Genomic DNA, 27,985 nt, shown 5'->3' with positions numbered 1-27,985 from the left:
ACCAAAAGTAATATTACAATTATCTTTTTTTATTTTTTATTTCATCTTTTTAAAGTTATTCTTTTCACTCACTTGAATTTGTCTTCCTTGTACCTCTTGGCCTCCTTTCTGCTTCCTTTGTTTTTCACCTCAACAGGTTCCCCCCAGAGAAATCAGAAAGCAACACGTGAAATTGCCAGTCTGTAATCCCACCTTTGTTACCCAAGGTGATAGTGGGTTCACGTCCCCATTGTGGATACTGGGGGGAGGGAGGAGGTGGGGAAGGGAGAGTGTCGTTGGCCACGGTCACCCTTCTAAGAATGGGATCCCTAGGCAGAGTCCAAGAATCGTTTTCTTTTGTATTTTAACATTTATTCATGAAAACAAGTGATCCTCCAGCTTTATTGAGGTAGATTGACAAGTAAAATTGTATGAAACCAATCTGTTGATTTTCGGAATCCAGTAGAACTCTGTAACACAGGGTCAGTGCCAAGGCTGAACTACAGACCCAAGGAAACAATATCTACTTGTTCTCAATTATTTTAGGAAAAAGAGGCCTATATTTTCCTCTCCATATGGTGGGGGAGCAGAGTCTCATACATGTTTACCGTTGTTCCAGGTCTTTGAAGAGAGTCTCTGGGTAACAATTAGAGGCTCTGCCTAGACAGGGGCTCAAGTGAAGAGACTTTAGAGGAAATGATGCTAATAGGACATGCGCCCCAGCCCCTGTGGCCCGCCAAGCTCACAGTGTAAACCCGGGTCATGTCCATGACCGACAACCAACAGAGCTCAGCTCTCCTCTGATTTTACTACAGAAAAGCACAGAATAGGTATTTTTTTCCAAGTTAGCATTGTGTTCAGGCAGATACTGAACTTTCCTCCATGGGTGAAGGGTTTAACATTCGTTTTTCAAGCATTATTCCTTCAGGAACATTGATATAGAAAAAAATGGGGTCCCAGGTTGCCCCATCTCATTCTGGCTCTTAAGAGTGTGAAAAAGAGGAATTCGAGGAGGTCTCCGCCTGAAACTGGTTCTGTGAGGGGCCCTCTCAGGACCTGTCTCGGGAGAGGGCTCCCTTGCAAATCTGACTTGCCCAGGTGGATTCATCCGCAGGGGTGACAGGCAGCAAAATTAGTTCAGGAAGGCATTTAAGAACATCACCTCCAAGGGGGAGGGCCAGGAGACGGATGGAGGGGGAGGTCAGCGTTCGGCGATGCAGACTGTTAGGTGCCGGATGGGTAAAGAGCAAGGGCCTCCTGTAGAGCACAGGGCACTACAGTCAATGTCCTGTGATAAACCAGAATGGAAAAGAACATGCAAAAGAATGTGGGTATGTGTGTAACTGGATCACTTTGCTGGACAGCAGAAATGAACACAACATTGTAAATCAGCTCTGTGTCAATAAAATAACATTTAAAATAGACTATCACCTCAAAAAGAGTTAAAGATGTAGACATCTCAATGCAAAGATGCAAAACAACAATTGGGGCGGACACTGTTAACTGTGTAAGTTTGCCTCCGCTTTCTGTCCGGTGACCTACACAGGGCGTGGGGCTGGGTGGTGGGGGCGGGGGGGTGTCCTCAGATCCGCCTGGAGGAATGAGAGTTGCTGAGGCTGCCTTAAGGGTGGTGGCAGTGAGGACACAGAGGTCTCTTTTGGCTAAGTTTTCAGGATGCAAGGCAGCTCTGCAATGAGACAGGTTGCTCTGTGTCATCTGTCCGTCTGTCTGTCTCTCATCAATCTTCTCCGCCTTCTCCAGCTCACTCTGGTGAGCTGCCCTGCTGAATCCAACAGCTCGCCTCATGGGAGGGCACCCTGGTGGGCCACCAGTCAGCCAATGGAGGGACCTGTTTTGGCACGTGACTCCCCCCACCACCCATCCAAACCGTGGTCTGCGAAGTGCCCTGTCCTGCTTGCCTTGCACCTCCCAGTGGGGGCGAGCATCATACCTCACGTGTGCAGGATGCCTGTGTCCAGAGAGTACATCTGACTTCAGATCCTAGTTCTGGAGCCTGGTCTTGGGACTGCCTTGGATGGCAAGGGTCTCGTAACCAAGCCAGTATCTCTTTTCATATTTAAGCTGCTCAGTTGCTTCTAAAATAGACCTGAGGTGCTGGATTGGAACATCTTGAATCTGCTTCTCATTCTGACTGTAACACTGGGGACCAGCTTTAAGGCAGTGAACAAAACACTCCCTCTTAGGGTCCCTGTTTGCTCCCCTGGGACAGAGCAGGTGCCAGGAGACAGACGCTCAAGGTCCCAATGGGACGAATGTGCTCTGAGTGCAGTTGTTCCATGTAGTGGCTTCATGACTTGGGCACTGAAAGAAGGCGCCATTCCCGTCACCAGGGCCTGGAAGCCCGAACTGTGCTCAGTCGCTCAGTCGTGTCCGACTCTCTGTGACCCCCTGGACTGTAGCCCGCCAGGCTCCTCCGTCCATGGGATTCTCCAGGCAAAGATACTGGAGTGGGCTGCCATTTCCTTCTCTGGAGGATCTTCCTGTACCACGGAATGAACCCACCTCTCCTGCACTGGCAAGTTTGAAGGATTAGGACTTAGGTATCTCTTTATTCTCTTGGGCTCCAAAACCACTGCAGATGGTGACTGCAGCCATGAAATTAAAAGAATGCTTGCTCCTTGGAAGAAAAGGTATGACCAACTTAGACAGCATATTAAAAAGCAGAAACATTTCTTGACTGACAAAGTCTGTGTAGTCAAAGCTATGGTTTCTCCAGTAGTCATGTATGGATGTGAGAGGTGGACTACAAAGAAAGCTAAGAGCGGAAGAATCGATGCTTTTGAACTGTGGTGTTGGAGAAGACTCTTGAGAGTCCCTTGGACAGAGAGGAGATCCAACCAGTCCATCCTAAAGGAGATCAGTCCTGAATATTCACTGGAAGGACTGATGCTGAAGCTGAAACTCCAATATTTTGGCCACCTGATGCGAAGAACTGACTCACTGGAAAAGACCCTGATGCTGAAGCTTTGGGAGTCTGTGCAGTCCCTGGGGTTGTAAAGAGTCTGACATGACGGAGGGACTGAACTGAACTGATGTCTGTGGGGCGGGGGGAAGTCGCGAGGATGTTCTCGTTGGCTGTGATCTTCTACCTCCACTGCCCACTGGGAGACACATCCTCCTCCTCTTCAAAGTTCCCTAACGGCGAACACGTCGGCTTTCCCACCCAGCGCAGCCCCGTCCTCCCCTCTGGCTTCCGGTTCCTGCTGACGGCTGCATCATCTTCTCCACGAGCCTGCCCAGAGCTGTCTTTGATCCTCCTGGCTCCTGCCCTTCCTGACACCACCGTATCGCTCTCCACATGAGTCACCAGGCCTCAGAGCCACCAGGTCCCCGAGCAGAAGGGACCCTCTCCCCTTCGGTTCAGACACAGCTGAGCCCTGCAGAGAGGTGGCTGCCGGCCCGCGTCACCTGGCGCTGGGATGCGCAGGCTGGAGCAGAGCCTGTGGGCCCGGACACCCCTCCTACCACCGCCCCTCCTGGCCAGGTTCTTCCTGAAGACAGTCCCCCATCCTTTCTCTCTGGCCCCACCGCGCCCTGCTCGGGGCCTGATCCCCCATCTCCCCTTTGGCTGGCCCCCCCAGCAGCCGTTTCACGACTCTATTCAGCGCGGTCCCTCCACTCACCCTTGTGGAAACGGCGTCAGTGCCTCCCCTTGACCCGGAAGTGAACTCCTCCCTTGACCCGGAAGTGAACTCCTGTTCAACAAAGTGCATGGAGCATGTCTCCCGTGCGAGCTGCAGTGGGTCGATGTCTGATCCCTCCGTGGGCTCAACCCGGCCGGGTCCCTTCTCACCTGCCCTCCTGCCCCAGGGACGGCACATCCACGGCCAGGAGGCCTGCCCTCCTGTTTCTGCACCTTCAGGGGCCTCCCCGGGTGCAGAGAACCCTGCCCCTCTCGAACCCGCGGAGTGAGCGCTGCCTGCAGAGGCCCCCGCGCGTGCCCTGAATTTAGGCCCCTTCTTGGCGGGGTCCCTCCGGCCATTCTCCCTCCTGCTTCCTGTCCTGGGGGGACTGAAGGGACCCCAGGAGCTGCCTTTGCTGCCGAGCGGGGTGACTTTCCGCCTCCGTGCCCCCGCCCACCGCCCCCTGTCTCCTTTAGCTCTTGCTGCTTGCTGCCTCCTGGAAGGTGGCAGACTCAGTACCACCCCCCCCACCCCCACCCCCCCGCCCACCCTGCCTCTAGTGAACGCAGCCCCGGAGTCACTGTGTCTGGGGAGGCACGGCTGCAGTTGAACGAGGTCAGGGCGGGTCCCTCAGCCCAGGGTGCTCTGAGAAGCTCACCTGGGGTCCTGTCACCCCTCAGCCTGGAGCCCAGGAACCCGGGACACAGGGAACGCCTGCTTGGTTCCCAACAGGATATCCTCCATTCTGTGGTTTAAACTCTGCTCGCCTTTCTTCTGACCCTGAGGAACCTGACCAGCTGGACGGCGCAGATTCCTGGCATATTTTGGGGGGAGGGCGGTGTACCTTTCCAGAGAGCGTGGGGTTTCATGACCTGTCATTGGACCTGAAGCGTCAGGGCTGAAAATAGCCGCGATGCTATTTGTTCACAGATCTGGGGGGAATTTAAACAAGACCACAGGGTGCCTGGTCTCTGTCTTGGGGAACATCCTAGGTGCTGTCCCTGCCCCCGGGTCAGGTGACTCAGAAGTCAGAGGCAGGGTGGTGGACGATGGCCTGGCACGGGGCAAACGTCTGGCTGGGTGCTCAGCTCTCCACGGGGTCCAGGGCATCGTCCGCCCTGTGGCCTCTCCATCAGGACTCAGGACACACGTTTGGTGGTGGCTCTGGTCTCACAAAAGGGCGAAAGCAGGATCCACCGAGCTTCCTTAAGGCGACGGCTGAGAGCTGGTACAGGGTCCCCCTGTCCCTTCCTGTTGCTTGAAGCAGACGGAGTCAAGCGGAGGCACCTTTCACCTGGGGGGGGCTTGAGTACAGAAGGCATGGTCGACTGCAGAGCTGTGCTGGCCACTGGCAGGCGCTCTGCTGGCCTTGCCTTTCCAGGGGGTCGATTCTTCAGTGGGCGGAGGGCTGGGCCCGCTCAGCACCCTTCCCGTGGGCTCCTGGTTCCCAGACCAGCTTCCCCTCCAGCCACCTTATCCAGAAAGGACGAAGGGAACCGCAGGTGCCCTGGGCCCTCCAAGCGGGCCTGTCACCCCCCAACTCCTCCCTCACCAAGAACTTTCCTTTGGGTCAGTTGGAGGGGAATGTAGAGACATGGGCCACACGCTCATTTTACAGATGAGAAAACGGAGTCTAATCTGGGTTTTTAGTCTGATAAGAAATGATCGAATTAGGTTTGAGAGCCCAGGACTCTCTTTTTTTTTTTTAATCGAAAAATTAGGAAACAGGGCAAAAATAGAGATGCAGATGGAGAGAATGGACTTGTGGCCACGGGGGGGAGGGGAAGGCGGGATGAACTGACAGTGGAGCGTCAGCACGTGTACACGACCACCTGCAGAACAGGTAGCTGGCGGAAGCTGCTGCATGGCCCAGGGAGCTCAGCTCTGGGCTCTGTGATGACCCAGAGGGCTGGAATGGGGGCAGTGACAGGTCCAAGGGGGGCACTGGTATACTTTTAACCGCTTCCTGTTGTTGTGCAGCAGAAACCAACACTGTTGTAAACCAATTATACTCCAATAAAAAATAATTCTGCCAAAAAGAAAAATCGGGAAACAAATTTTCTTTTCAAAAATTCATTCCCTGGCCGGTTTCTCTGGATGCATCTAACCTGTCAAGCGAGTGATACCCTTGCAGTCTTCAACGGCCACCTTCACCCAGACATAGCTGGACCAGACTTGATTCTCACACCGTTCGCTGGACCCCAGGAGTGAGTTCACCCGGGGCACCAACTGTGTGTGAACAGAACTCACTCTCAGTGGGATGAACCATCTGCTCGGAGGACAAGCTGGTTCCCGCCGCCTCTCGAGTGAACATTTGGGAACACTTCCGTGTTTGACAAGCATGCACACGAACGGTGGGGTGACTCTGGGTTCTTCCCTCAGCCTGTTTTCCGTTTGTGCATTTCTTGATCTCACCCCCTTTTTCCAGACTCACTTCCCCTTTGCCTCTTCTCTCTCTTCTGCCCAGAAGAAGCCACCGAGGACACGTCACTCTTTCCCCTGACTTTGCATGCATTCAGGTCACTCCTTCCACCTCGTGACACTGTGGGGCAGCCAGAGGTCGCCCCAGCAAGGAGTCCTTCTTCATCCGGCCCCATCCGGCCAGTGCCATCCTCAACCCCTCTGATCTTGGGAGGCTTGGAGACCTCCGCAGGGCTCTGTGCTCTGCTCTGGCGTGGGTGGTTAGATGTACTATAAGGCTTCCCAGGTGACTCACTCACCTTCCAGTACAGGAGATGTGGGCTGGATCCCTGGGTGGGGAAGACCCTCTGAAGAAGGAAATAGCAACCCACTCCAGTATTCTTGCCTGGAGAATCCCATGGACAGAGGAGCCTGGTGGGCTGCAGTCCATGGAGTCACACAGAGTCAGACACTGTAGTCACACAGTGTAGTCTACACTGCAAGCCCCCTGAAGACAGAGACTGGGAGCACCCAGCCTCTTCTCTCCTGGAGCCACCCAGCGCCACGCCGCGCAGAGGGAGATATTATCTGTTTGTGTGGATATGTGTCCTTGTGCATAAAGAGTGACTGTGCTTACCTTCCCAGAACTGCAAAAGCGTTCCCAAGGGCACCACCCACTCCAAAAATTTGGAAACAGGGAAATAACATTTTTGTGTTTTATTTTTAATGTTTTAAATTTTTGTTTCATGCCGGGGGTATCGTTGACTTACAACGTCGTGTTAGTCTCCTGTGGACAGCTGAGTGATTCCGCCTTACACACACGTGCATCCGCTCTTCAGGTTCTGTCTCCGTACCGGTTATTACAGAGCAGAGCTCCCTGCGCTGCTGAGCAGATCCTCACTCACTGCCCCGTTTACACACTGCAGTGTGTCTGTGCTAACCCCACACCCCGATTTACCCCACATTCCCCCGGGGCAGCCACAAGTTTGTTTTCAGAGTCTGTGGGTCTGTTTCTGCTTTGTAAATAAATCTTTTTAGAGTCCACATATAAGTGATATTGTATGATATTTGTTTGTCTCTGTCTGACTCGCTTCCGTTAGTGTGACCGTTTCTGGGTCCATCCATGTTGCTGCAAATGGCGCTATTCCATTCTTTTTATGACTGAGCAAAATTCCATTGTAGATACAGACCACGTCTTCTTTACCCACTTATCTGGCGATCGGCGTTTCGGCTGTTTCCATATTTTGGCTATTGCAAGCAGTGTTGCTGTGAACATTGGGGTGCATGTGTCTTTTTGAATTACGGTTTTCTTCGAAGACATGCCCAGGAGTGGGATTGCCTACAGTCATATCGCCCTGAATATGCCCAATCTCCTTGATCTTGGAAGCTACGCAGGGTCAGGCCTGGTTAGTCCGTGGAAGGGGTGAAATAAGATTTCTCATGGACATAGACTGGCCAGATACAGCAAAGAAAAGAGGATGCCCAGGTTATTAGAATTTCAGATCAACAACAAATGCTGTTTTGGTCTAAGTATGTTGCATACAATATTTGGGACATACACATGAGAAATCATTCACTGTTGATCTGAAATGTAAATGTAACTAAGAACCCTGTCTTGTATCTGACAGCCCTGCCTGGAGGGTTAAAGTATAACACTAACACGTGCAGATTGGAGCAAAGTCAAGGTCACCTTAGGGAGTCAGCATGGGTCCTTCAGCAAGACCTGGCTGTAACTGCAGACTGTAAAAAGAGCACATTGACATCAAGACTTCAAACCTCTTGTAACACATCTCAGGAACATGCTGGTCAGAAAGGGGATTGGTCAGTGATGGAAAGTGCACAGTCAAAGTGACAAGCTTTGGTCACTCCAAGTTTGTCCAAGAAAATCCACTTGGAGGTCAGGAGTAGCTCTGATCCCTCGCGTCTCTGGGGGGCAGGGGTCATTGGAGGTCACCTGACAGATTCCCCTGGCTTTCGGAGAAGAACTGTTGTGATTCGGGGAGTGAATGTGCTGAGCCGGGCGCTACTCCTCCAAGGGTGGCACTAACTAACCCTGGGGTTTATTCCTCCCCGTCCTCTCTGTGAACTTGACCCTGACCCATCCTCCACGTGCTGGGTCAGCCCAGTGGGGCAGCCGGTGGCAGCGCCCACGTCCTCGAGGTCCAGCCAGGAGCACTGAAGGAGTGCTTCCTCTGTGCTGTGTAACTCGAACAGGAGGTCTCCCTCCAGCCTCAGTGAAGTCTCTCAGTGGCACCTGACTCTGCAACCCCATGGGCTGTAGCCCACCAGGCTCCTCCATCGGTGGAATTCTCCAGGCAAGAGTGCTGGAGCGGATTGCCATTTCCTTCTCCAGGGGATCTTCCTGACCCGGGGATCGAACCCAGGTCTCCCGTATTGCACGCAGACGCTTTACCGCCTGAGCTACCCGAGAAGCCTCAGCCTCAGGGACAAGGAAACAGAGAGCTTTCGTAATCCCCTGTAAGGGGCGTGGCTGGGACTCAAGCCGGTGGATTCTTCCTATGGAAATTGACTATTAACATTTCCGCCAACATCTTTTTAAAACAATTAAAAAATTTTAATACTGATTTTTAAAGCCCTTTCCATTTATAGTATCACAAAATAATTGGCTGGATTCCTCTGTGGTGCAACACATCCTTGTACCCTGTCTCACACCCGGTAGGTTGCACCCCACGCTCCCCCTTACCTTGCTCCTCCCGACCCCGTTGGTCACCCCTAGTTTGTTTAGACCCATGACTCTGCCTCTTTTTTTGCCAAAAGTCTTTTTAAAACACATGCACACCCGTGTTTTTATGTAAGTTTGTTGTCTAGTCACTCACTCTTGTCTGACTCTTTGCAACCCCATGGACTGCAGCCCACCAGGCTACGGTCCTTCTGTCCATAGGATTCTCCAGGCAAGAATACTGGAGTGGGTTGCTATTTCCCTCTCCAAGGGATCTTCCCAACTCAGGGATCGAACTGGTATTTTGTATATTGGCAAGCGGATTCTTTACCACTGAGCCACCTGGGAAACCCTTTTATATAAATAGGCTCAAGTTACACACACACACACACACACACACACACACACACAGAGTTTTGAAACTTTAAAAGAAAATCCAGCTGGATCTTGGGGTGTCCTTCTCTGTCTGTTCTCCTAAAGGCCCGGCCACAGAATCCGGAAGAGAAAAGCCTTCTATGTGATCCAACACCTTGACAATTCAGAAAATAAGCTCAGGAAGACTCCAGAGAGGAAATCCAAATATTTAGGAGGCAGAAATATTTGCCCTTGAAAGAAAGGAATGCCACACGCCCTCTCCCACCCAGGCCCAACCATCAAAGGCTGTTCCTCTCGCGGCCCCTTTACGGAGTCCTCCCCGTGAAGTTGACTTTTGCCCCCTGTGTGTTTTACAAGTGGACTGAAGTCATGTGAATTGCCGTTTGTGACGACTGACTCAGGTGACCAGGCCGGATCCTGAATCAACAGAGGCGTGTATTTAAGAGGGGAGACTCCGGGCCAGAGCAAACGCCGGAGAAGCGAGTTCAGGGGAGTCAGAGCGGTGAGACGCCGCAGGCTGTGTTCTCCTGCAGTTTCCGAAGCCCATTGCTGTCGGGACTGCACACTCACCCTCCCGGATGAAAAGGACTTCAGGTCACCGCTGTCTTGTCATGAGGATGCGCATATCCTCAGAGCAGTCTCACGAGGGACCTTGGCCTTGAGCCTTAAACACCCAGTGACTCACGTCGACAGGCTGTGTGTCAGACAGTTCCCACAATTAGAACCTGTGACCCACGCGTCCGCCCACGAGGCCGCATCACAAGAGCTTGTCGTGAGCGTGGGTTTTTTAGCAAAAACTGACCTGTTGAAATGTCAGGGCTTTGGGCTTTGGGGTTTTGTGGGACTGTTCTTGCTAGAGTCAACTTTGGATTCTATACGGTTCATTGAAAGGGGCATTTTCCAAGTCTTTAAAAATATATTTATACATATATATGTGGCTTCCCAGGCGGTGCAATGGTAAAGAATCCTCCTGCCAAGGCAGGAGATGCAAGAGACAAAGATTTGTTCCCTGGGTGGAGAAGCTCCCCTGGAGTAGGAAATGGCAATTTGCTCCAGTGTTCTCGCCTGGAAAATTCCATGGACAGAGGAGCCTGGCAGGCTACAGTCTGTGGGGTCGCCAAGAGTCTCAGACACGACTGAGCGCAGGACAGCAGCAGCATGCTATTTATTCCCTTGTCTTCAGCCGTGCTGGGCCTCGCTTTCTCTAGTTGTGGCGACTGGGGGCTCCTCTCCAGCTGGGGCGTGCGGCAGCTTCTCCTGTTCCTGAACGCAGGCTCTGGGCGGCAGGGGCTTGTGGGGTCTTCCCCGACCAGGGATCAAACCCGGGTCTCCTGCACTGGCCAGCAGATTCTTTACCACTGAGCCACCAGGGAAGTCCCTTTCCCAGTCCTCATTCACCTCGTCTGCAGCCCTGTGGAGGGGAGGTTCTTATGGTCCCATTTTGTGGATGACGACACTGAGGTTCAGGGAGGCAGAGCATCTTCCCTGAGACGCACGGTGGGGTAGGGGGGTGTCTCACCCGAAGCCGAGTTTCCTGACACGGACTCCAGGTCCTCCCTCCTGCTGTCCGGGCCTCCAGGCCACTGTGAACGAGGTCGGTTGCATCCTCGTGGTCAGTACGGAGTTCAAGCCACACACAGCCAAGGTCGCGGTCCTGACCTCATTCCCCACAGCCCCAGTGCCTGCAGGGCTGACTGGAGCCGGTGCAGCCTGGAGAGAAGGTGACCCAGAAAAGCCAGGAGGGAACTTCAGAAGCAGAGGCAGCTCCGTGGTGTCAGATGCGGGGCGACAGGCCGACAGACGAACCCGCTTTGTTGTGACTTTGTGCTTTGGGGACGTTTTGTCCCCTCAACCCAGACTGCCTGCACGGGCCGGGCCTACTCCTCCAGGACTCGGCCCAAAACATCGCCCCCTACCATGGAAATGTCGCTTTTGACTAAAATATAATAGTCTCATGATTTTTTAAAAAACCACATACAATAGCAAGTTTTTAAACTTGTTTTTATACACACATGTAGAATGGATAAGTAAATTTCATACTTAACACTAGTAACGTACTTATTTTTGTACTCACAGATTATATATACAAAACACGCCAATTTGTATGTAGAAATGTCAAACATCCAAATGGTATTGTACTACCTACAGGTTTTGTATCTCATTTTCACTTACTTTATAACGGATATATCTGATATCAAAAGTATGGATTTACATAAAATATTTCTGAAAATGAATACCTTAAAAATATAAAACTAGTAAATGCTCCTTGCAAGAAAAAATGTGAACAGTACAAAAGTATATTAAAATAGATAGCGCAGACAGCCTTCCTTCTGGAGAATCATTAACATTCTGGCAAATACTTTTACACATGTATACACCTATGTTTTTATTTGAAAAAACGCAAGTTATATATATGGTTTTGAAAACTTAAAAAAAAAAATTCAGCTGGATCTTGGCAACATCTTTCCATGTGGATAGCTGAGATCAATCTTTTTAAAGACTGCATATTCTCCTGTGAGATTATAACTTGCTTTACTTGGCTGAAACACTAATGACGAACGCTTTTTTGTTTTTCAGGGTTTTCAAATGATAAATGATGCTGTGAAGAACATCCTTGGAGGCAGAGAATTCTCTCTGGAAAAAGAAAGACATGGATTGACAGGTCAGTCTGTACGAGTTCTCCTTGAAAATGCACAGCATGGGGACGTCTGCTTGTCCAGCCAGTGCTCCCGGGTTGTCTCCCGGCGGGATCAGGACCGCTTCTGCTCCTCGCCTCCTCTCCCGTCCCTTCCACGTTTCTGGGAGAAGCATGCCTCACTGGCGTCTACTGTCACTCGGACTCCAGGAGAAGGGCATGTTTATGCCCCACAAGAAACGAGTGCTTTCTAACCGCGCAGGTGCCCCCTGACGATTCCCTTTCCTGTCTGCTTCACGCCACCCTCTGCCCTCCAGCAGCGTCTCACACCCGCCCCGCGTCCCTGAGTTAACCCAGCTGCGCCCGGGCTGCAGGGGGCGGGGTGCTGTCTGGCGTGGAGAGCGGGCGCGGCTTGAGGCCCAGGGTGGCCCCCGGGAGGGCACCTCCGGGGACACAGGCTGGCATCGTCGGGAGCCGACTGGACTCCAGCTCCTGCGAGAAGCCGCGAAGACCACACCCGGGCAGAGAGGCTTCGCGGGCTCAGGTGCGTCTGAACCGCGCCCCGGCCCCGCGCCTCCGCCTTCCTTCCACCTCCGGGCAGGCGGCCCTGACGACCTGGCCGGAGAGAAGCCGGCGGCTTCTGGCGGCCGCCCCCGCCCCCGCCCCCGGGACGGCCGAGGGCACAGCGGTGTCTTCGGCGTTTCCACCGAGGTCACTGGCCTAGCGGCTTGCTGGCTGTTTCGTCTGTGCTCAGACACTTCCTCTTTCATTTGCGTCTCATCCGCGCCCACCCCCGGCCCCCCCGCCGCCCGCCCGCCTTCCTGGAGACTGAAAAAGGGGAACGTGAGAGAAAACCGTGACTCTCAGATGCAGCTCCAGCGCGGAGACGGTGCCGTGATTTCAGGAGCGGGGGGGTGCGGGCGTGGGGCGGAGGTCACGCCTCCTCACTCACTTCCCCACCGCCCACCCAAGGGGTCCTCGATGCGCTCCTGGGGACCTGACTCCTGGGTTTCAGGAGTGACATTCTTTAAGTCAAAACCGAAGGCTGCCGTTCCTCATTTCCCTGGGTTTGTTCATTTGCAGGACAGAGACACAGACACGTGTGTCTGTATACATGTGCGCACACACACACACGCAGATTGTGGCAGCTTTGGGAAACAGGCTGAGGCTCAGAAAATAACTTGCCTGACAAGACATCAAAGAGCTGCAGAAAGAGGCCGCAGCACCCGAGGCCGGGGCGGCGGGCTGCTCTGCAGTGTGCCGCCGGGCCGATGATAAGCATCGGTTTGCTCCCGTCAGTTGAATCAGAACTGTAGCAGTTTGTTTGTTCCGGGAAACAGTAACTGAAGTCACAAATCATAAATAATGAAAGCTAGAAAAATCCCCTTTTAACCTAATGGACTCAAAGATGTCTTGCTTTTCATTTCTGCTAATAGCTTTGCTGCCTTGGCACCGCTGGAGCTGGTCCATTACAGGCGAACCGAGCCTCGGTTTGCAAACAGGATGGGGTCCAGAAAGTGATTTATAAGCTGGGTGCTTGGGACGCAGGATGTGTTTCCCTAGCAACTGTCCTTCCCAGTGTGCCTGGGTTCTCAGCCTCACCGCGCGCGGTCCAGCCCCTAATGAACCTGGGCTCCGGGTCTTGGACCGCAGGTTGTCTGAATGGCAAGAGGGAGAAAACGAGTCAGCTCCTCCCTCCTCATGGAGCCCCAGCTCTGAGCACACTGGAAACATAGGTTAACTTTCTTTTCTGTCTTCCCTTCCAGTAATCAGGTAGAGATGTGAGAGCTGGACCGTAAAGGCTGAGGGTCGAAGAACTGATGCTTTTGAACTGTGGTTGTGGAGAAGACTCTTGAGAGTCCCTTGGACTGCAAGGAGATCCAACCAGTCAGTCCTAAAGGAAATCAACCCTGAATATTCATTGGAAGGACTGATGCAGAAGCTGAAGCTCCAGTACTTTGGCCACCTGATGTGAAGAGCCGACTGATTAGAAAAGACCCTGATGCTGGGGAAGGTTGAGGCAGGAGGAGGGGCGACAGAGGGCGAGACGGTGGGATGGCATCACTGCCTCCATGGACATGAGTTTGAGCAAGTTCCAGGAGGTGGTGAAGGACAGGGGAGCCTGGCGTGCTGCAGTCCACGGGGTCACAAAGAGTGGGAGACGACTGAGCGACTGAACACCACCACCTCCCTTGAGGAATCCAGGTCCCAGTGCCCTAGACCCCTGGATCACAGCACCCACCCCAACCTGACTTACCTGCTCTGGGCTGCTTTCCTGCTGAGGGACTCTGTAACCTCAAACTACCCACTTTTCCCCACCTCCTGACCCAACTTCCATTTCCTCAGTGATTGATAATCAGATGAGAGCTGGAAGAGAAGCAAACTGAGCAGGGGGATGCTTACTAGCAGCCGAATGACTGAAACTCTCTAAGCCCCTCACTGCACTCTCGTGTTAAAATGAGCTGCTCGTGAGAGCCATCGTGGGCAGGAAGGTAAAGGAGTGGAAACTTGGGGTTAAGGACTCAGAATCTTCACACTGACGCGCCTCTCATGAGTGACTGACGCTGGCAGCGGTTAGGAAATGACCCTTTCTTGGGAAGAACACGGTTGCAGGTTCAGACACCCGGGGATCTCCCCCCAGTGAATCAGCGGGTTCTCTGCCAGTTCACGGCCGTGAAACCTCAGTGAATAAGCCACTTTTATGCACACAGAACCCTCGACCAGCTTTCTGTGCCTAAGATAACATCTCAACAGACAGCCAAGGACCACCAGCTGTTTGTGGAACATTCGAACATCAAAGCAAAAGACCCGAGTACCGGAAACAGCAAAACAAAACTTCAAAAGTAGCGTAGTTAGTCTCTGTAGAGAGATAAGAGGCAACCTTTTACCCCTGAAGGGAGAGAAGGTGCAAAATAAACAATCAGAAGGAGAAAGGGCTTCGGGCTCTTGAAGAGTAGAATGTCTGAAAATACCTATTCAGAAGAAAGGACAGTGGATGAGAACGTCAGAAAATTGTACAGAAAGACAGATGGGAAAATAGGAACGGAAAGAAAATGAGGGGATCCATCCTGAAATCCCCGTATCTGGGGTGGGGGGGGGGCGGAATTGGAGAGAAGAAAATTATAAAGAAATAATACGAGAAAATCTCAGGATGGAAGGATAAGCATCTCAAGATTGAAGGGCCCAGACCTCCCTGCCAGTGCAGGGCACGTGGGTCCCATCCCTGGTCAGGGGAAATCCCACACGCCATGGAGCCACTAAGCTGCTGCACCACAACTGCAGAGCCCGCAGGCCTAGAGCCTGTGCCTTGCCAGAGAAGGCGCTGCCGTGAGCGGCCTGCGCCCCCAAACTAGAGAGAAGCCCCTACTTGCGGCGACTAGAGGAAACAGTGGTGTCTGCTGTGTGCGACCCCAAGGACTGCAGCCCACCAGGCTCCTCTGTCCATGGGATTCTCCAGGTAGGAACACTGGAGAATAGCCACTCACTTCACAAGAAAGCCTGTGCTACAGCCGACAGGCAGCGCAGCACACCCCGCCCACCAAAAGCAAGATAAAAAGACATACAGAGTGTCTTTTGAAAAAGAAGACTGAAGGGCCCAATGAGTGAGCAATAAAATGAAGATGGGGCAAACCTCTCAGACTAGGACACATCTTTAAAAACTTAAAAACTTGAGTTCTTCAGCACGCCAAGGACAAAGAGAAAATCGTAAGATGTCCCTCAAAAAATTAGGTATTATTAATAACATACCAAGGATGAGGCGTCAGAGTGACATCACTGGAATCAGGAAGAAATTAAAGAGTCATCACGGTTCTGAGAGGAGACGACTTCAGCCTAAAATCCCACATCAATCCAGGGAGACTGTCAGTCAGGGATGAGGGCAGAACAAAAACATTTCAGATCCGCAGGATTTCCAAATGTTTACCTATATGTGGAACATTCTGAAAGAGGTGGGAATACCAGACCACCTGACCTGCCTCTTGAGAAACCTATATGCAGGTCAGGAAGCAACAGTTAGAACTGGACATAGGACAACAGACTGGTTCCAAATAGGAAAAGGAGTATGTCAAGGCTGTATGTTGTCACCCTGCTTATTTAACTTATATGCAGAGTACACCATGAGAAACACTGGGCTGGAAGAAGCACAAGCTGGAATCAAGATTGCCGGGAGAAATATCAATAACCTTAGATATGCAGATGACACCACACTTATGGCAGAAAGTGAAAAGGAACTAAAAAGCCTCTTGATGAAAGTGAAAGAGGAGCGTGAAAAAGTTGGCTTAAAGCGCAACATTCAGAAAACGAAGATCATGGCATCTGGTCCCATCACTTCATGGGACATAGATGGGGAAACAGTGTCAGACTTTATTTTGGGGGCTCCAAAATCACTGCAGATGGAGATTGCAGCCATGAAATTAAAAGACGCTTACTCCTTGGAAGGAAAGTTATGACCAACCTAGATAGCATATTCAAAAGCAGAGACATTACTTTGCCGACTAAGGTCTGTCTAGTCAAGGCTATGGTTTTTCTAGTGGTCATGTATGGGTGTAAGAGTTGGACGTGAAGAAGGCTGAGTGCCGAAGAATTGATGCTTTTGAACTGTGGTGTTGGAGAACTCTTGAGGGTCCCTTGGACTGCAAGGAGATCCAACCAGTCCATTCTGGAGATCAGCCCTGGGATTTCTTTGGAAGGAATGATGCTGAAGCTGAAACTCCAGTACTTTGGCCACATCATGCAAAGAGTTGACTCGTTGGAAAAGACTCTGATGCTGGGAGGGATTGGGGGCAGGAGGAGAAGGGGATGACAGAGGATGAGATGGCTGGATGGTATCACTCACTCGATGGAAGTGAGTCTGAGTGAACTCCGGGAGTTGGTGATGGACAGGGAGGCCTGGCGTGCTTCGATTCATGGGGTCGCAGAGAGTCGGACACGACTGAGCGACTGAACTGAACTGAACTTTATTCCAAAACCTGGCTGGGGGCAGTGCCACTGCATTTCTTTATCTTTCTAATTTTGTTAAAAATTTTCTTTTTGGACAAGGATGACTGGCACACAGACTCATTTCTAATCAGGAGAACCTCTTCCAAGAGGTTACTTGGCAGTGGCAGGACAGGGGCTTGGAATGAAAACCTGAATTTAGAGGTATTTTTGAGTGAATGCTGGGGCGGGGGAAGAGGTGAAAGTGAAGTGAAAGTCACTCAGTCATGTCTGACTCTTCCAGACCCCATGGGCTAGTCCATGGAATTCTCCAGGCCAGAATACTGGAGCGGGTAGCCTTTCCCTTCTCCAGGGGAGCTTTCCAACCCAAGGATCATACCCAGGTCTCCCACATTGCAGGTGGATTCTTTACCAGCTGAGCCACAAGGGAAGCCCAAGAATACTGGAGTGAGTAGCCTATCCCTTCTCCAGCAGGTCTTCCCGGCCCAGGACCCAGGAATGGAACCAGGGTCTCCTGCATTGCAGGCGGATTCTTTACCAGGGAAAGCTGAGCCACCAGGCAAGGTGGGGAGGAGAGAGGGGCAGCAGGGATGTCTGGAGTTAGGTGCCGGGAGTCGGGCGCCCCTTTAGGACAGATATGAAAAAAGGTATAGGGAAACGGTTATAAAGGGTTAGGTGTTCCCCGGGCTTCCCTGTAGGAAGCTGCCAGGACAGAGTGCGAGCGCATGAACTGGAGGGAGAGTGAAGGGAGCCGGTCAAAGAGGAGGGAGGAGGAGGCGGACAGGAGACCCCCACGTCGAAGGGGAAGGGCCGGGGAGCGGATGCGGCCAGCCGTCTCCTGGGCAGCACTCGGCCTCCGCCAGCACAGCATCCGCACAGGCCGACGCGGGGATGAGCTGGCCGTGCGAATGGGCAGCACCGGGCTGGGCCGGGGAGCCTGCCCTTTGATCCCGCGCCTTTTCAGCCTGCCCAGGCGCTCGGGATCGGAGCTGCTCCTTCCGTCCTGCACTCTGAGGCGGCGGGGCTTAAGTCCCACCAAGGAGCGCGTCCCGGGAAAGAGAGGCCCGGCCCGGGTCGCGTGCCCCGGACGCCACCTCCCCGCCTAGGCCGCGCGTCCACCCGAGGACTCGCTCCCGCGCCGGGGACTCGTCTCGCCTGGGGCGCCGCTCGCACCCACGGCCCGCCCGGCACGCGCACGAACAGCTGACCCCGCGGCGCAGGCGTGGCCGGACAGCGGCGCCCCCGGACGGCAGCGCGGAAAGGGGAGCACGGGGCATATCTCGGCGCCTGGCCGCCCCCTCGCGACCGCGCTTCGCTCGACGGCGCAGGGGCAGCAGCGGCCACTAGTACTCGGGCTCCGCGCCTGCGGGACGGCCTCTCGCGGGGCGTGGCGGGCGCGGAGGGGCAGGGCGACGGAGCGTGCGTGCTACGGCATTGCGTGAGGGGGCGTGGCTGGCGCGGAGGGGCGGGACGACGGAGCGTGCGTGAGGGGGCGTGGCGGAGCGGGGAGCGCAGGGGCGTGGCAGTGCGCGGAGGGGCGGGGCACGGCGCAGGCGCGATGCGCACGCGCCTGGGGCAGCCGCCGGGGGCGGGAGGCGTTGACGCCCTGCGGGGTGAGGATGACGGGAGCGCTGGTGGAGGAGGGGACAGTCGCGTTCAAGCCGCGGGGGAGAGTGTGAAAGGAGCCGCCGCCGCGGCGGGCGCGGGGGCGCGGGGGCGCCTCGGGGGAGCCGGGCTCGGCCGGGCATCCGGAGGCGGCCTCTGACCCCTGACGTCGCCGTTTTCCCCTCAGGGTGGCGGCTCCCGCGCAGGCGCAGACGGGCCGGCCCCGTGAGGCGGGGCCGCGGCAGGAGCCGCCCCGCCGGTGAAGGTGGGCCGACCGGACGGGGCTGGGCCCCACAGCGGCGGTGAGGACCCGTCTCTGCTCCCAGGCGAGCCCCGCCGAGAGAGAGCTTCGTTCTGGAGGTGGCCCTGGACCCCGGAGTTCAGCCCTCAACGGGGACAGCCATTCGCTAAAAATCTCCCCCCCACCCCCATCGTTAAACTGCAGAAAACCCGGTTAGGCAGCGCGGCGGGCTCTGCACGCTGACGTCCCGTTTCTCTCCTTCCCTCACCCAGTCCCCGCGGGGAGCAGCTGTGAGCCGGTCACGCGGAGGGATGACCTCTCTAGGGGACGCCCTGTGAGCGGAAGAGACCTGTCAGTGTGAGTCTGGCTCCTGGTCGGTCCCCTGACCGCCTCCCCAGGGTGACACCACCTCAGTGGCCGAGATCCGTTATCAGCCTGCAGCCAAGTTACAGAAACGCAGGACTTAACATGAGTTGCACTTCCCTTTGATCTGGAACGTCTTTGAGTCACGTGGGAAAGGATGTGTTTCACGTGGCTCTCTTGAGTCAGCTCCTAATATCATTACCCAAAGGGCGAGGAAATAGGGAATCGGGTCATGGCTTGGGGTGACCACGAATGTTTATAGTGGGAGCAGGTTCCCTAAGAGGTGGAGGAATGAATCTCATGATTGTCTTTCCACTCTTTCAGATACCCTCCCCGAGAAATTGACTTTTTTATTTTTTTAATTTGGCTGCTGTTGGGTTCTTGTTACATCACACAGTATGTTCCTTGCGACCTGTGAGATCTTTCATTGGGCCTCATAGACTGTCTAGTTGTGGCTCACAGGCTTAGTTGCTCCGAGGCATGTGGGATCTTATGCTTGACTCGGTATGGAAGCTGCATCTCCTGCGTTGCAAGTCAGATTCTTAACCACTGGACCACCAGGGAAGTCCCCCTAAGAAACTGATTAGAAATGGTGGGAGCAGGCAGCCCTCTGGTGATGACGCCCAGGCATTAGCGATCAGTCATTCCATTCTCGGGGGAAGTAAGTGATGTCTGTAAAGACCCCAGTTTGGATATGCATGTTCTGTGTGACTACGTGTGTCCTTCTGGCAGATGCAAACAGTACGGCACTCTGAACACACCCTGAAGACGGCCCTCATCTCAAAGAACCCAGAGCTTGTGAAGCAGTATGAGCAGTTGGACCCCAGGGAGCAGCGCTTGCTGAACGAGGCCTTCCGGCCAGGCAGCGATCTCTTTGGACCCATTACTTTGCATTCACCATCGGACTGGATAATCTCCCATCCTGAGGCTCCCCAAGACTTTGAAGAGTTTTTCAGTGATCTTCACAGAAAGAGCCCTTCTTCAGGGAAGCAGACTATTTACATACAGTGCATTGGTGCGTCTTGCCAATACGCTGGGTTTGGTTTGGTTTTGTAATGGTGCTGTTGCTATGGACAGTTTGCCTTGTCCATCTCATTCAAGAGGGCAGTTTGTATAATCATTTTTGGCATTCGTTCCCACAGTGGAAGTTTGGTAACCAAACTGCCTTGAGAGAGGTGGGTTTGTTTTTTTAAGCAAAACTGTGTTTATTCACTGATGGTGCTGGTTCTTCGTAGCTGCACCTTGGCTTTCTCTAGCTGGGGCAAGCAGGGCCTGCTCCCTAGCTGCGGTGCCTGGGTTTCTCACTGGCGCCCCGTTGGAGAACACAGGCTCTAGGGCACGCGAGCCTTGCTAGTTGCAACACGTGGGCTGGGTAGTCTCTGCTCCCGAGCTGTCGAGCATGGGCTCAGGAGTTGTGGCACGTCAGCTTAGTTGCTCCCAGGCCCCGGGGATCGTCACAGACCACGGATCCAGCCTGTGTCTCCTGCATGGGCAGGCGGGTTCCTTACCATTGAGCCACCAGGGAGTCAGGTTTTCTCTCTAATCTGTGTTCACCTTAGTGAACGGTAACTATGTATTGAAAATTTAGAGTTGGTCTGTTCCTAATTCCCCGTTTCTGACTGTAGACTGGGGTAAAGACTGTTCTGATCATCTCAAAATTTCTCTTTAAATTTTCTTCTGTATCTGTCATAGGATTGCTGGGAAACACCAGAAGTATCAGTGAAGAATATTTGAAATGGCTCAAGGGCTACTGTGAAGCCTTCTTCTATGGATTGACAGTCAAACTCCTAGAGCCGATTCCTGTCTCTGCAACCAGGTGTTCCTTTAGAGTCAACGATAGCACGCGGAACCTTCAGATTCATGCAGGTGAACTGGGCAGCCTTACAGCTTGAATTGAGTAAAGTATATAGGTATATGTACACACACACATAAATATATCTTAAACATACTTTTTTTTTTAAAATAGGGCAGATCCTGACGTTCTTAAAAAAGAAGAAACCGGAAGATGCCTTTTGTGTTGTGGGAATAACGATGATCGATCTTTACCCAAGAGATTCCTGGAATTTTGTCTTTGGACAGGCCTCTTTGACAGAGGGTATTCCTTTTTGACATTGTTGGTAGAAATTTGCTCAGCTTGAGACTCTTTGTGAAGATTTTGAAAGAGAGAAAAAATTCCAACCAATTACAGTGTTTTTTCCCCTTCCAATTACAGTTTAGATGTGAGGGCCTTGTAGTATTTCTGGTGCAGCATCCTGACATAGTGGAAAGGATGCTCTGGATAAGCCCTGATGATCTGGGTCCCTTCCCTTCCGCCCAGCTCTGCCGTTCACCGCCTGCACCACCTTGGAGCTAATAATACCTGTTTCGCTGTGTTGTTTTGAGATAATTTGCATAAAAGTGCTGATCCATAGAAAGTGTGTACTTATGGTTGGCACATGTGCAGACAGTCAGCGCAGCAGATGGCGAATGTAGGTAGCTGAGTGACAAGGTGAATTAAGTAAGGGTATTTGAACTGTCATTAATGGAAGCAGAACGCCGCTAGTTGTTTTTAGCCCTTTCCGTAGTAGTCTCGTTAGATGAGGTCGCTGTGCACTGGTTTGTAAGTGTGCGCCTCACATCCTGTGTCTCAGAACAGACGCTTTGCTATTGACGGTCAGTTTCAGTCTTTGACTTGAAATAAGCTTAGCTGTGGCTCACGGGGAGCCCTGCATTTTACCACTGGGGAGGAAAAGGCTGTATAGGGAAGTCATTTTTGCCTATTTGGGTTTTTTGTTTTTTTTTTGCCTTCTCTCCACTTCTCCCACCCTTCCATTTCTGCTCTTGTTTTCCTGCCTACATCCCTCAGGATCTAAGACAGGTTCGAAGGGGAGAAGTCCACTGAGCTGGGGGGCATGGTTGCCCGCTGGCGTTCTGGGGGCAGGAGCAGCTAGCAGGGGCTGGGCTGTGCGAGCTCAGGGTTCACAGACGGACTGTCAGTCTGGAGTGTGTGAGCCCCAGGGTGGCAGGGTGGGGAGCTCTCGCTACCAAGGGCTTCCCCCCGTCAGGTCCCCCTCTTCCCCATTCATCGGATCTGGGGCCCGGGGTGCTGGGGGGCCTCTTTTTCTACCCTTGCTTCATTCCCGTTCTCCATTTGTAGTCTTCATAGCCCTTCAGCCCTACACCCACTAAGCCACGGGGCTTCCCAGGTGGCAGTAGCGGTAAAGAATCCCCTGCCAGTGCAGGAGACACAGAGATGCAGGTTAGATCCCTGGGTTTGGAAGATCCCCTGGAGGAGGAAATGGCAAGCCACTCCAGTTTTCTTGCCTGAACAATCCCATGGACAGAGGAGCCTGGCGGGCTGCAGTCTGCGGGGCTGCAAAGAGTCGGACACGACTGAGGGACTGAGCCCGAGGCAGTACCCACGCCCGCCCGCCCGCCGTGACCCGCCTGTGCTCTCTGAGGCCTGGGTCAGTGCTGTCGAGCCTTCTGTCAGAAAACAAAGAGGGAACCAAAAAGTTGTATGAAACAAATCCTTTACTATTAACCTGAGAGAAACAGAACCATTAAAAATTTTTAAACAATATTTATCTAGATATTGTTAACCAGTTTGTCTTATGCATTTGAGGAGGTCAGGAAGCATTCTCCCCAAGTGTTTCTGCTTTGTTTTTTTTCCCCAATAAGTTTCTTAAATTTTGCGTGGCGTGAGAGAAGACGTAATGAGGGAGCAGGGTGGCTGTGCCCTGCGGTGAGGGGGATCTCCTTACTGCAGGTCACTTTGTTCTCAGCAGGTTTATAAAGATAGGTATTTTAAAACTGAGATATTTAATTACTCAGGGAAACAATGTATTTGTAGGATTATTAGAAAAAAAAATGTCTTGCTCAAGGTATTATGGGCTTCCCTGGTGGCTCAGTTGGTTAAGAACCTGCCTGCAATGCAGGAGACCTGGGTTCGATCCCTAGGTTGGGAAGATCCCCTAGAGAAGGAGCGGCTACCCACTCCAGTATTCTGGCCTAGAGAATTCCATGGACTGTCCATGGGGTCACAAAGAGTCAGCCAGGACTGAGCGACTTTTACTTTGAAAGGTATTGTAGTGAAGTGTGCCAACTTTTGTTTGGTCAAAGGACGTCGCTTGAGGGTGAGTAGGTTTAGTTTTTTCTAAACTTCTAGAACATCCTCTTCCCTATATTTCAAATATGCAGGTGGGGTGAGGCGCATTCTCTTTGGATCAAATTTAGGTTTGACAAACTTACTATGAATTCATTTCCTTAACGAAAAGTTCCTTATTACTTTCAAACTAGCAACTAAAAGAGAAGCCTGCGTGAAAGAGACCGAGTAAACCAGCTGGACTGTAAAGCAGTCGCCATGTGGCGTGAGGCGTGTGTGTGTCTGTCCCCATGCACAGAGATGGCTGAGACCAACTGAAGTGTCACAGGAAGTCAGTTACGGGCGTGTTTGTTCTGGTCACTGGCGCCAGCCATAGAGAGAGCTGTGCTGTTTACAGATGGGAGGATGGGGGAGGTTCTTCAGTCTGAAAGTGGGGTGCAAGTGTGGTCTCCAAGGTGTTAGGGGGCAGCAGAGGGAAGAGGGAAGGACAGGCGCCTTAGGGGCGTGCCTGCCCAGAGACCCATTTCCTGCAGTTTTCCAGGGAGACCGTGAGTGCCCGTGGTCCTGACACCCTGCTGCTCCTTTTGGAATACTTGATTGGGGTGATTTAAGAAAATTGGTTGTTTTTTTTTTTTTTTTGGCTGCCCCACAAGGCTTGCAGGATCTTAGTTCCTCAAGCAGGGATTGAACCCAGGTCCTTAGCAGTGAAAGTGCAGACTCTAAACCACTGGACTGGCAAGGAATTCCTGAGAAAATAACTTACTTTATGGGGAAAAAGAAAACAAACTCTCTGGAACTTTCTTTTTCTGAAGAATTTGATCTCAAGGCCTGAGTTGTACAGAGCAGAGCAGGTTGGATGGCAGAGGACTCAGGAAGCTGGGGCCGGAGTCCCCTTGTTGGGCAGACCTCCCTGAGCCCGGGGGGCTGCGGGCATGCCCTGGCCAGGTGCCCAAGCGGGCCCTTAACCGGTAGTTCCCCCAGAGGAGGGACCCTTCCTCTCACCCTGTGCTGGCCTGTTGTTTTCCCCAGGCGTGGGGATATTCAGCTTTGCCAGGTACGGCACGGACTTCCACAGCTCACACTTCAAAGGCAAAGTGAAGAAGCTGGAGCGGAAGTCTTCGAGCGACTACTCGGTGTTCGATGACTACTACCTTCCCGAGGCCACCAGTGTGCTGCTGCTCCGCTCATGTAAGGTGCGCGGCTCTCGCGGCGCGGCGGCAGTGGCTTTTAGGAGATGGGAGTCCTTTGACGGCATACACCCCCAGTCCTGAAGGTCACTCTGTCAGTGCCTTGGCGTCGTTTATACACTTTTGCTGGATATCGCTTGACTGAAATTACCAATAAAAACAATTTAAATGGGGACACTCTCATAGTGACATGTGCAGCACCTGGGCCTGTTTTTTGTCCTGTAACACACAGCCTTGGCTGTGCCCACCTCCTTGCTGCTGCTGCTGCTAAGTCACTTCAGTCATGTCCGACTCTGTGACCCCATAGACGGCAGCCCACCAGGCTCCCCCGTCCCTGGGATTCTCCAGGCAAGAACACTGGAGTGGGTTGCCATTGCCTTCTCCAGCCCACCTCCTTACTGTTAGCTTAATTCCAGAGTTCATGGGCATCGAGTCAGGCTGCCCCACCGCCAGCCCCCAAGCCTGCAGGACCCCGCACCCTGGTTTCCCTTCCTGGAGAACAGGCCTCCCCCGGGCCTGCGCTGGCTCCCTCCCCGAGACTTCCCTCCCCAGGGCTTGGTCCTGCTGCCTGTCCTGACGCCTTCCCCATCCCGCTCTGAAAAGCCTGTCTCCTCGTGTCTGTCTGCTCCACGGCTGGAGACACGGGCTTCTCCGCATTCACTAGGGCTGTGTGTTGGGGTCGAGAACAACACCTGATGGAACAATGGTTTCTAAGTACAACTGACCCAAAGCAGCGTGGCTTCTAGCCTCGAGGGTCCATTCACACAGGTGTCTCTCTGACTCCATAAGTACCGCTACCCCGCATGGCCCAGGGAACCGTGGGTGCAGAAGGCTGGCTGTGCAGCTGGAGCAGAGTCTTGACCTTGTGGGTGTCGGGTGGGGCTCAGCTGAGCCTTCCCTGCCTTGACCACTTGTCATCATGCAGATCGAGCCCCTCCCCTCCCCGGCTGCCCCGGCATCTGGGGGAAGGGCCGCAGAACTGAGTTTCAGCGCGTCTCCCCCCCACCGTCTAGAACAGCGGTCTCCACCAGGGCGAGTTTGCCACCCAGGGCATATTGGGCAAGTCTGTAGACTTCTGGTTGTCCCAGCTGGGGAGGGGTGCTGCCAGCATCCAGGGGGTAGAGGCAGGGAGGCTGGCGCATAGGACCACCCCCTGACCCCTGGATGTCCCCGGAGGGAGGTGGAGCACCTGCCCGGGAAGCAGTGGTGCAGAGAGGAGGGCGGCAGACACGGGCAGGGGAGGGGCCAGCTGGCAGGCCCTGCGGCGAGCGGGCGGAGCGGGCTCCCCTAGACCCGCGTGTGGGTGAGCTCGCTCGCTGCTGCTGACGCGGGCGCCTCCGTGTGGCCGTCTTGCAGACTCTGACCCATGAGATCGGACACATCTTTGGCCTCCGGCACTGCCAGTGGCTCGCCTGCCTGATGCAAGGCTCCAACCACCTGGAGGAAGCCGACCGGCGCCCACTGGACCTCTGCCCCATCTGCTTACGCAAGCTGCAGAGTGCTGTTGGCTTCCGGCTCAGAGACCGGTGCAAAGTAAGTGGGGAAGTGGTTACGTAAGGAGCAAGCAACCAGTTGCTATTAGGCCCTTCTCTGGAGGTGATTTATCAGAGGAAGTTAGCACAGAGGTAAGCAGGATGCTGTGGTTTAAAAAAATGCAAAGAGATATCTTAACAGCTTTGACTTGCCTTATGCTTGGACCGCAGTGAGACCTGGTGAAGAGGTTTCTGCATTTGCTGTTTGTGTAGGGCCAGAGAGCTTGCCTTTGCAGAACACAGTGAAATACTGAAGAGCAAAGTCCATGTTTAAACACTAGAAGTATGTGGAGGTGGCTCATCTTTCCAAATGTGGGGCAGCAGTGTGATACTCCTTAGGAGGGAGGGATGGCGTTGAGGAGGCAAGAATGTCCCTATGTCCACAGGTGCCCACAAACATGCCAGTGTATGCTGCGTACTGCATGGGTATGGCCCCCCACACGGGGGGCTGCAGTCCCTGTCTGCACGTGTGCATGCCTGCCAGCCCAGCGTGCACACTTAACTTCAGGCGTGGACACGTCCCCATGCACACTGCAGTGCCTCCTGCAACCCTTGGCAAGTCGAGAAGAGAAAACACCTTCAAACACGCGTGTCATTCCTTCTCATCTCCTGTCCCGTGCGTCCTGTGACTGTCCCGGGTGTGCACCGCAGGCGTGGTTCTGGTGCACACTCTGATGAGCGTGGTCTCTCCTTCACAACCAACTCTATCAGGTGGAACATCTTCGTGGGTGGCATCAGTCACCCATGCAGATCACATGATTTGGGAGATCCGGTTTTTCTCGTGCCTGAGTCTGTTCTGCTGTGATTTGTTCAAAGATGCATCTCTTCTCTGATTTTCCAGGCGCTGGTCAAGTGGATTGATGCCGAGTCCACCGACACTCCTAGAGTTACTCCAAAACACAGTCGTGAGGAGCTGGTAACTTTGCCAAAACCTGTGGAAGCCTTTAAAGAGTGGAAGGAGTGGATCACAAGATGCCTGGCTGTTCTCCAGAAATAAGGACCTTCAGTAGGAGTAATTCAAATAAACACGTGCACATCATGCTTTCGTTTGGCTGGAGTACTTCATTGGAATAAACTGATTCTGCGTTGGGTCTGGGCAGTGGAGTGGAGGTTTTCTTTTGTTTTTATTTTTAACAGCAACTGAACTTTGAACTGTGGCTCATTTAGAATAAAAACTCAGAATTCTCTCTTACTCTGGTCTGAGGGAGCAAGCGTGTCATTCTTCAAATATGTTTATGTCTCATGAGAGGCGAGGACCAGCAGAAGTTAGTAAGTACACAGATCCTGTGAAAATAGCCATCTCTGACCTGAGAAAGGGTTTCTGAGGAGCGTCATTTCTGGGGGGTGACTGCTGGCTCAGGTTTAGAAAGAGGCTGCCCCTGTGGCCGGCCCGGCCTCATCACCCTCCATTCACATTCCTTCTGCTCATCTGCAGTCTCTTCCAGCCTCGGGCCCGCTGTGCCTGTTTTTTTCCTCTGCTGATGGTTAGCTGATCCCCGAAAGAAGCAACAGCTCACTTCAGTTTTTAGCAGCTCAACATGGAAGCTCCTCCCAGGAGTATTTGCAGGCGGCATTGACGGTGCCCGTCCTGCCCCGCTGTTGGTGCTTGTGGGGACGCCGCTGTTCTCAGCTTTCACAGACGGAGTCCTTTGCCAGGGGCCTTGCAGATAACGTGTCATGATTGTTGGCCAGTGCGAGCTCATACTGCTTGCTGGCGCGACAGGCTAGCAAACCAAGAGATGAGTTTTGGGGGCAAGGAATAGTGACTTTTCAGAAAGCCAGCCAGACCAAGAAGATGGTGGACTCGTGCCCAGCAGAGTTAGAAATCAGGCTGCGTTTGTACTAAAAGGGAAGGGGGTGTGGGTGGTGGTTGCAACTTCTTGGTGTCCAAATGCTTTGCTCTGGTAGCTGTCCACTTGAGTCACATCACCACCTTCTTACGAGCCTCCAACAGAACAGATGGTGCCCTCTGTTCTCCAGCGTTTCTTCTGTATATGGATAGAAAAATGGTACACCTTCAAAGGCCAGAGCCTTGAAAACGGGCTCTGCTGTGCACTTCTGGCCACAGGTCCGCACCTGGGGGCACGTGGGATCTGAGCTCCCTCACCAGGGCTGGAGCCTGCGCCCCCTGCCGGGGAAGTGTGGTCTCAGCCACCGGACTGCTGAGAGGGCCCCAGCACTCTTGGTAGCAACAGAGCGCAGAGGTCAAAGGAAAGGAGACCGTTCCAGCAGGGACTCAGATTTGCTCTTCCCTTTTAATCAATGGTGCTTGCAGCTGTGTGAGCTGCGCTCCTTCTCACAGCCTGGAGCAGGTGTCGGGTTTAT

The 27,985-nt window shown here is 53.2% G+C and overlaps 1 protein-coding gene and 2 long non-coding RNA genes across 9 annotated transcripts; 1 reads left to right on the top strand and 2 right to left on the bottom strand.

Moving 5' to 3' along the window:
* Window positions 1-326: 326 nt before the first annotated feature.
* On the bottom strand, window positions 327-6,352 carry LOC105610545 (uncharacterized). Of its 2 annotated transcripts, XR_001043783.5 has the most exons (3): window positions 4,282-6,329; window positions 3,624-3,695; window positions 327-1,267 (listed from the first exon to the last, which is right to left on the bottom strand). It is a non-coding gene; the product is annotated as an uncharacterized LOC105610545 (long non-coding RNA). The 2 variants fall into 2 exon arrangements; XR_009595430.1 differs by having other exon boundaries at window positions 327-3,695; window positions 4,282-6,352.
* A 201-nt stretch (window positions 6,353-6,553) lies between these two features.
* On the top strand, window positions 6,554-26,699 carry AMZ2 (archaelysin family metallopeptidase 2). Of its 6 annotated transcripts, none has more exons than XM_060395078.1 (9): window positions 6,554-11,740; window positions 18,767-18,851; window positions 19,590-19,872; window positions 20,550-20,723; window positions 20,824-20,952; window positions 23,971-24,129; window positions 25,054-25,187; window positions 25,485-25,661; window positions 26,502-26,699. In XM_060395078.1, the coding sequence occupies exons 3-9, from the start codon at window positions 19,590-19,592 to the stop codon at window positions 26,655-26,657; spliced, it is 1,212 nt and encodes a 403-aa protein (XP_060251061.1). In that variant the 5' UTR covers window positions 6,554-11,740; window positions 18,767-18,851; the 3' UTR covers window positions 26,658-26,699. The 6 variants fall into 6 exon arrangements, with proteins under 6 accessions (XP_060251061.1, XP_042112450.1, XP_042112447.1 ...); XM_042256516.2 differs by lacking the exon at window positions 6,554-11,740 and adding an exon at window positions 18,209-18,261; XM_042256513.2 differs by lacking the exon at window positions 6,554-11,740 and adding an exon at window positions 18,209-18,261 and having other exon boundaries at window positions 18,441-18,851.
* On the bottom strand, window positions 11,063-12,490 carry LOC121820676 (uncharacterized). Its single transcript, XR_006061346.2, has 2 exons — window positions 12,067-12,490; window positions 11,063-11,712 (listed from the first exon to the last, which is right to left on the bottom strand). It is a non-coding gene; the product is annotated as an uncharacterized LOC121820676 (long non-coding RNA).
* Window positions 26,700-27,985: the final 1,286 nt, after the last annotated feature.

Source organism: Ovis aries, chromosome 11, assembly GCF_016772045.2.
Source record: "Ovis aries strain OAR_USU_Benz2616 breed Rambouillet chromosome 11, ARS-UI_Ramb_v3.0, whole genome shotgun sequence".
In the NCBI taxonomy this organism is placed as follows: Eukaryota; Metazoa; Chordata; class Mammalia; order Artiodactyla; family Bovidae; genus Ovis; species Ovis aries.
This window is presented reverse-complemented; position numbering and strand designations above follow the sequence as displayed.

Bases quoted from the DNA above. Each gene is read 5' to 3' on its own strand.
- AMZ2 (XM_060395078.1), top strand. From the start codon at position 19,590: ATGCAAACAGTACGGCACTCTGAACACACCCTGAAGACGGCCCTCATC. The intron at 19,873-20,549 runs GTGCGTCTTGCC...TATCTGTCATAG, and splicing joins TATTTACATACAGTGCATTG to GATTGCTGGGAAACACCAGA. The intron at 20,953-23,970 runs GTATTCCTTTTT...TGTTTTCCCCAG, and splicing joins ACAGGCCTCTTTGACAGAGG to GCGTGGGGATATTCAGCTTT.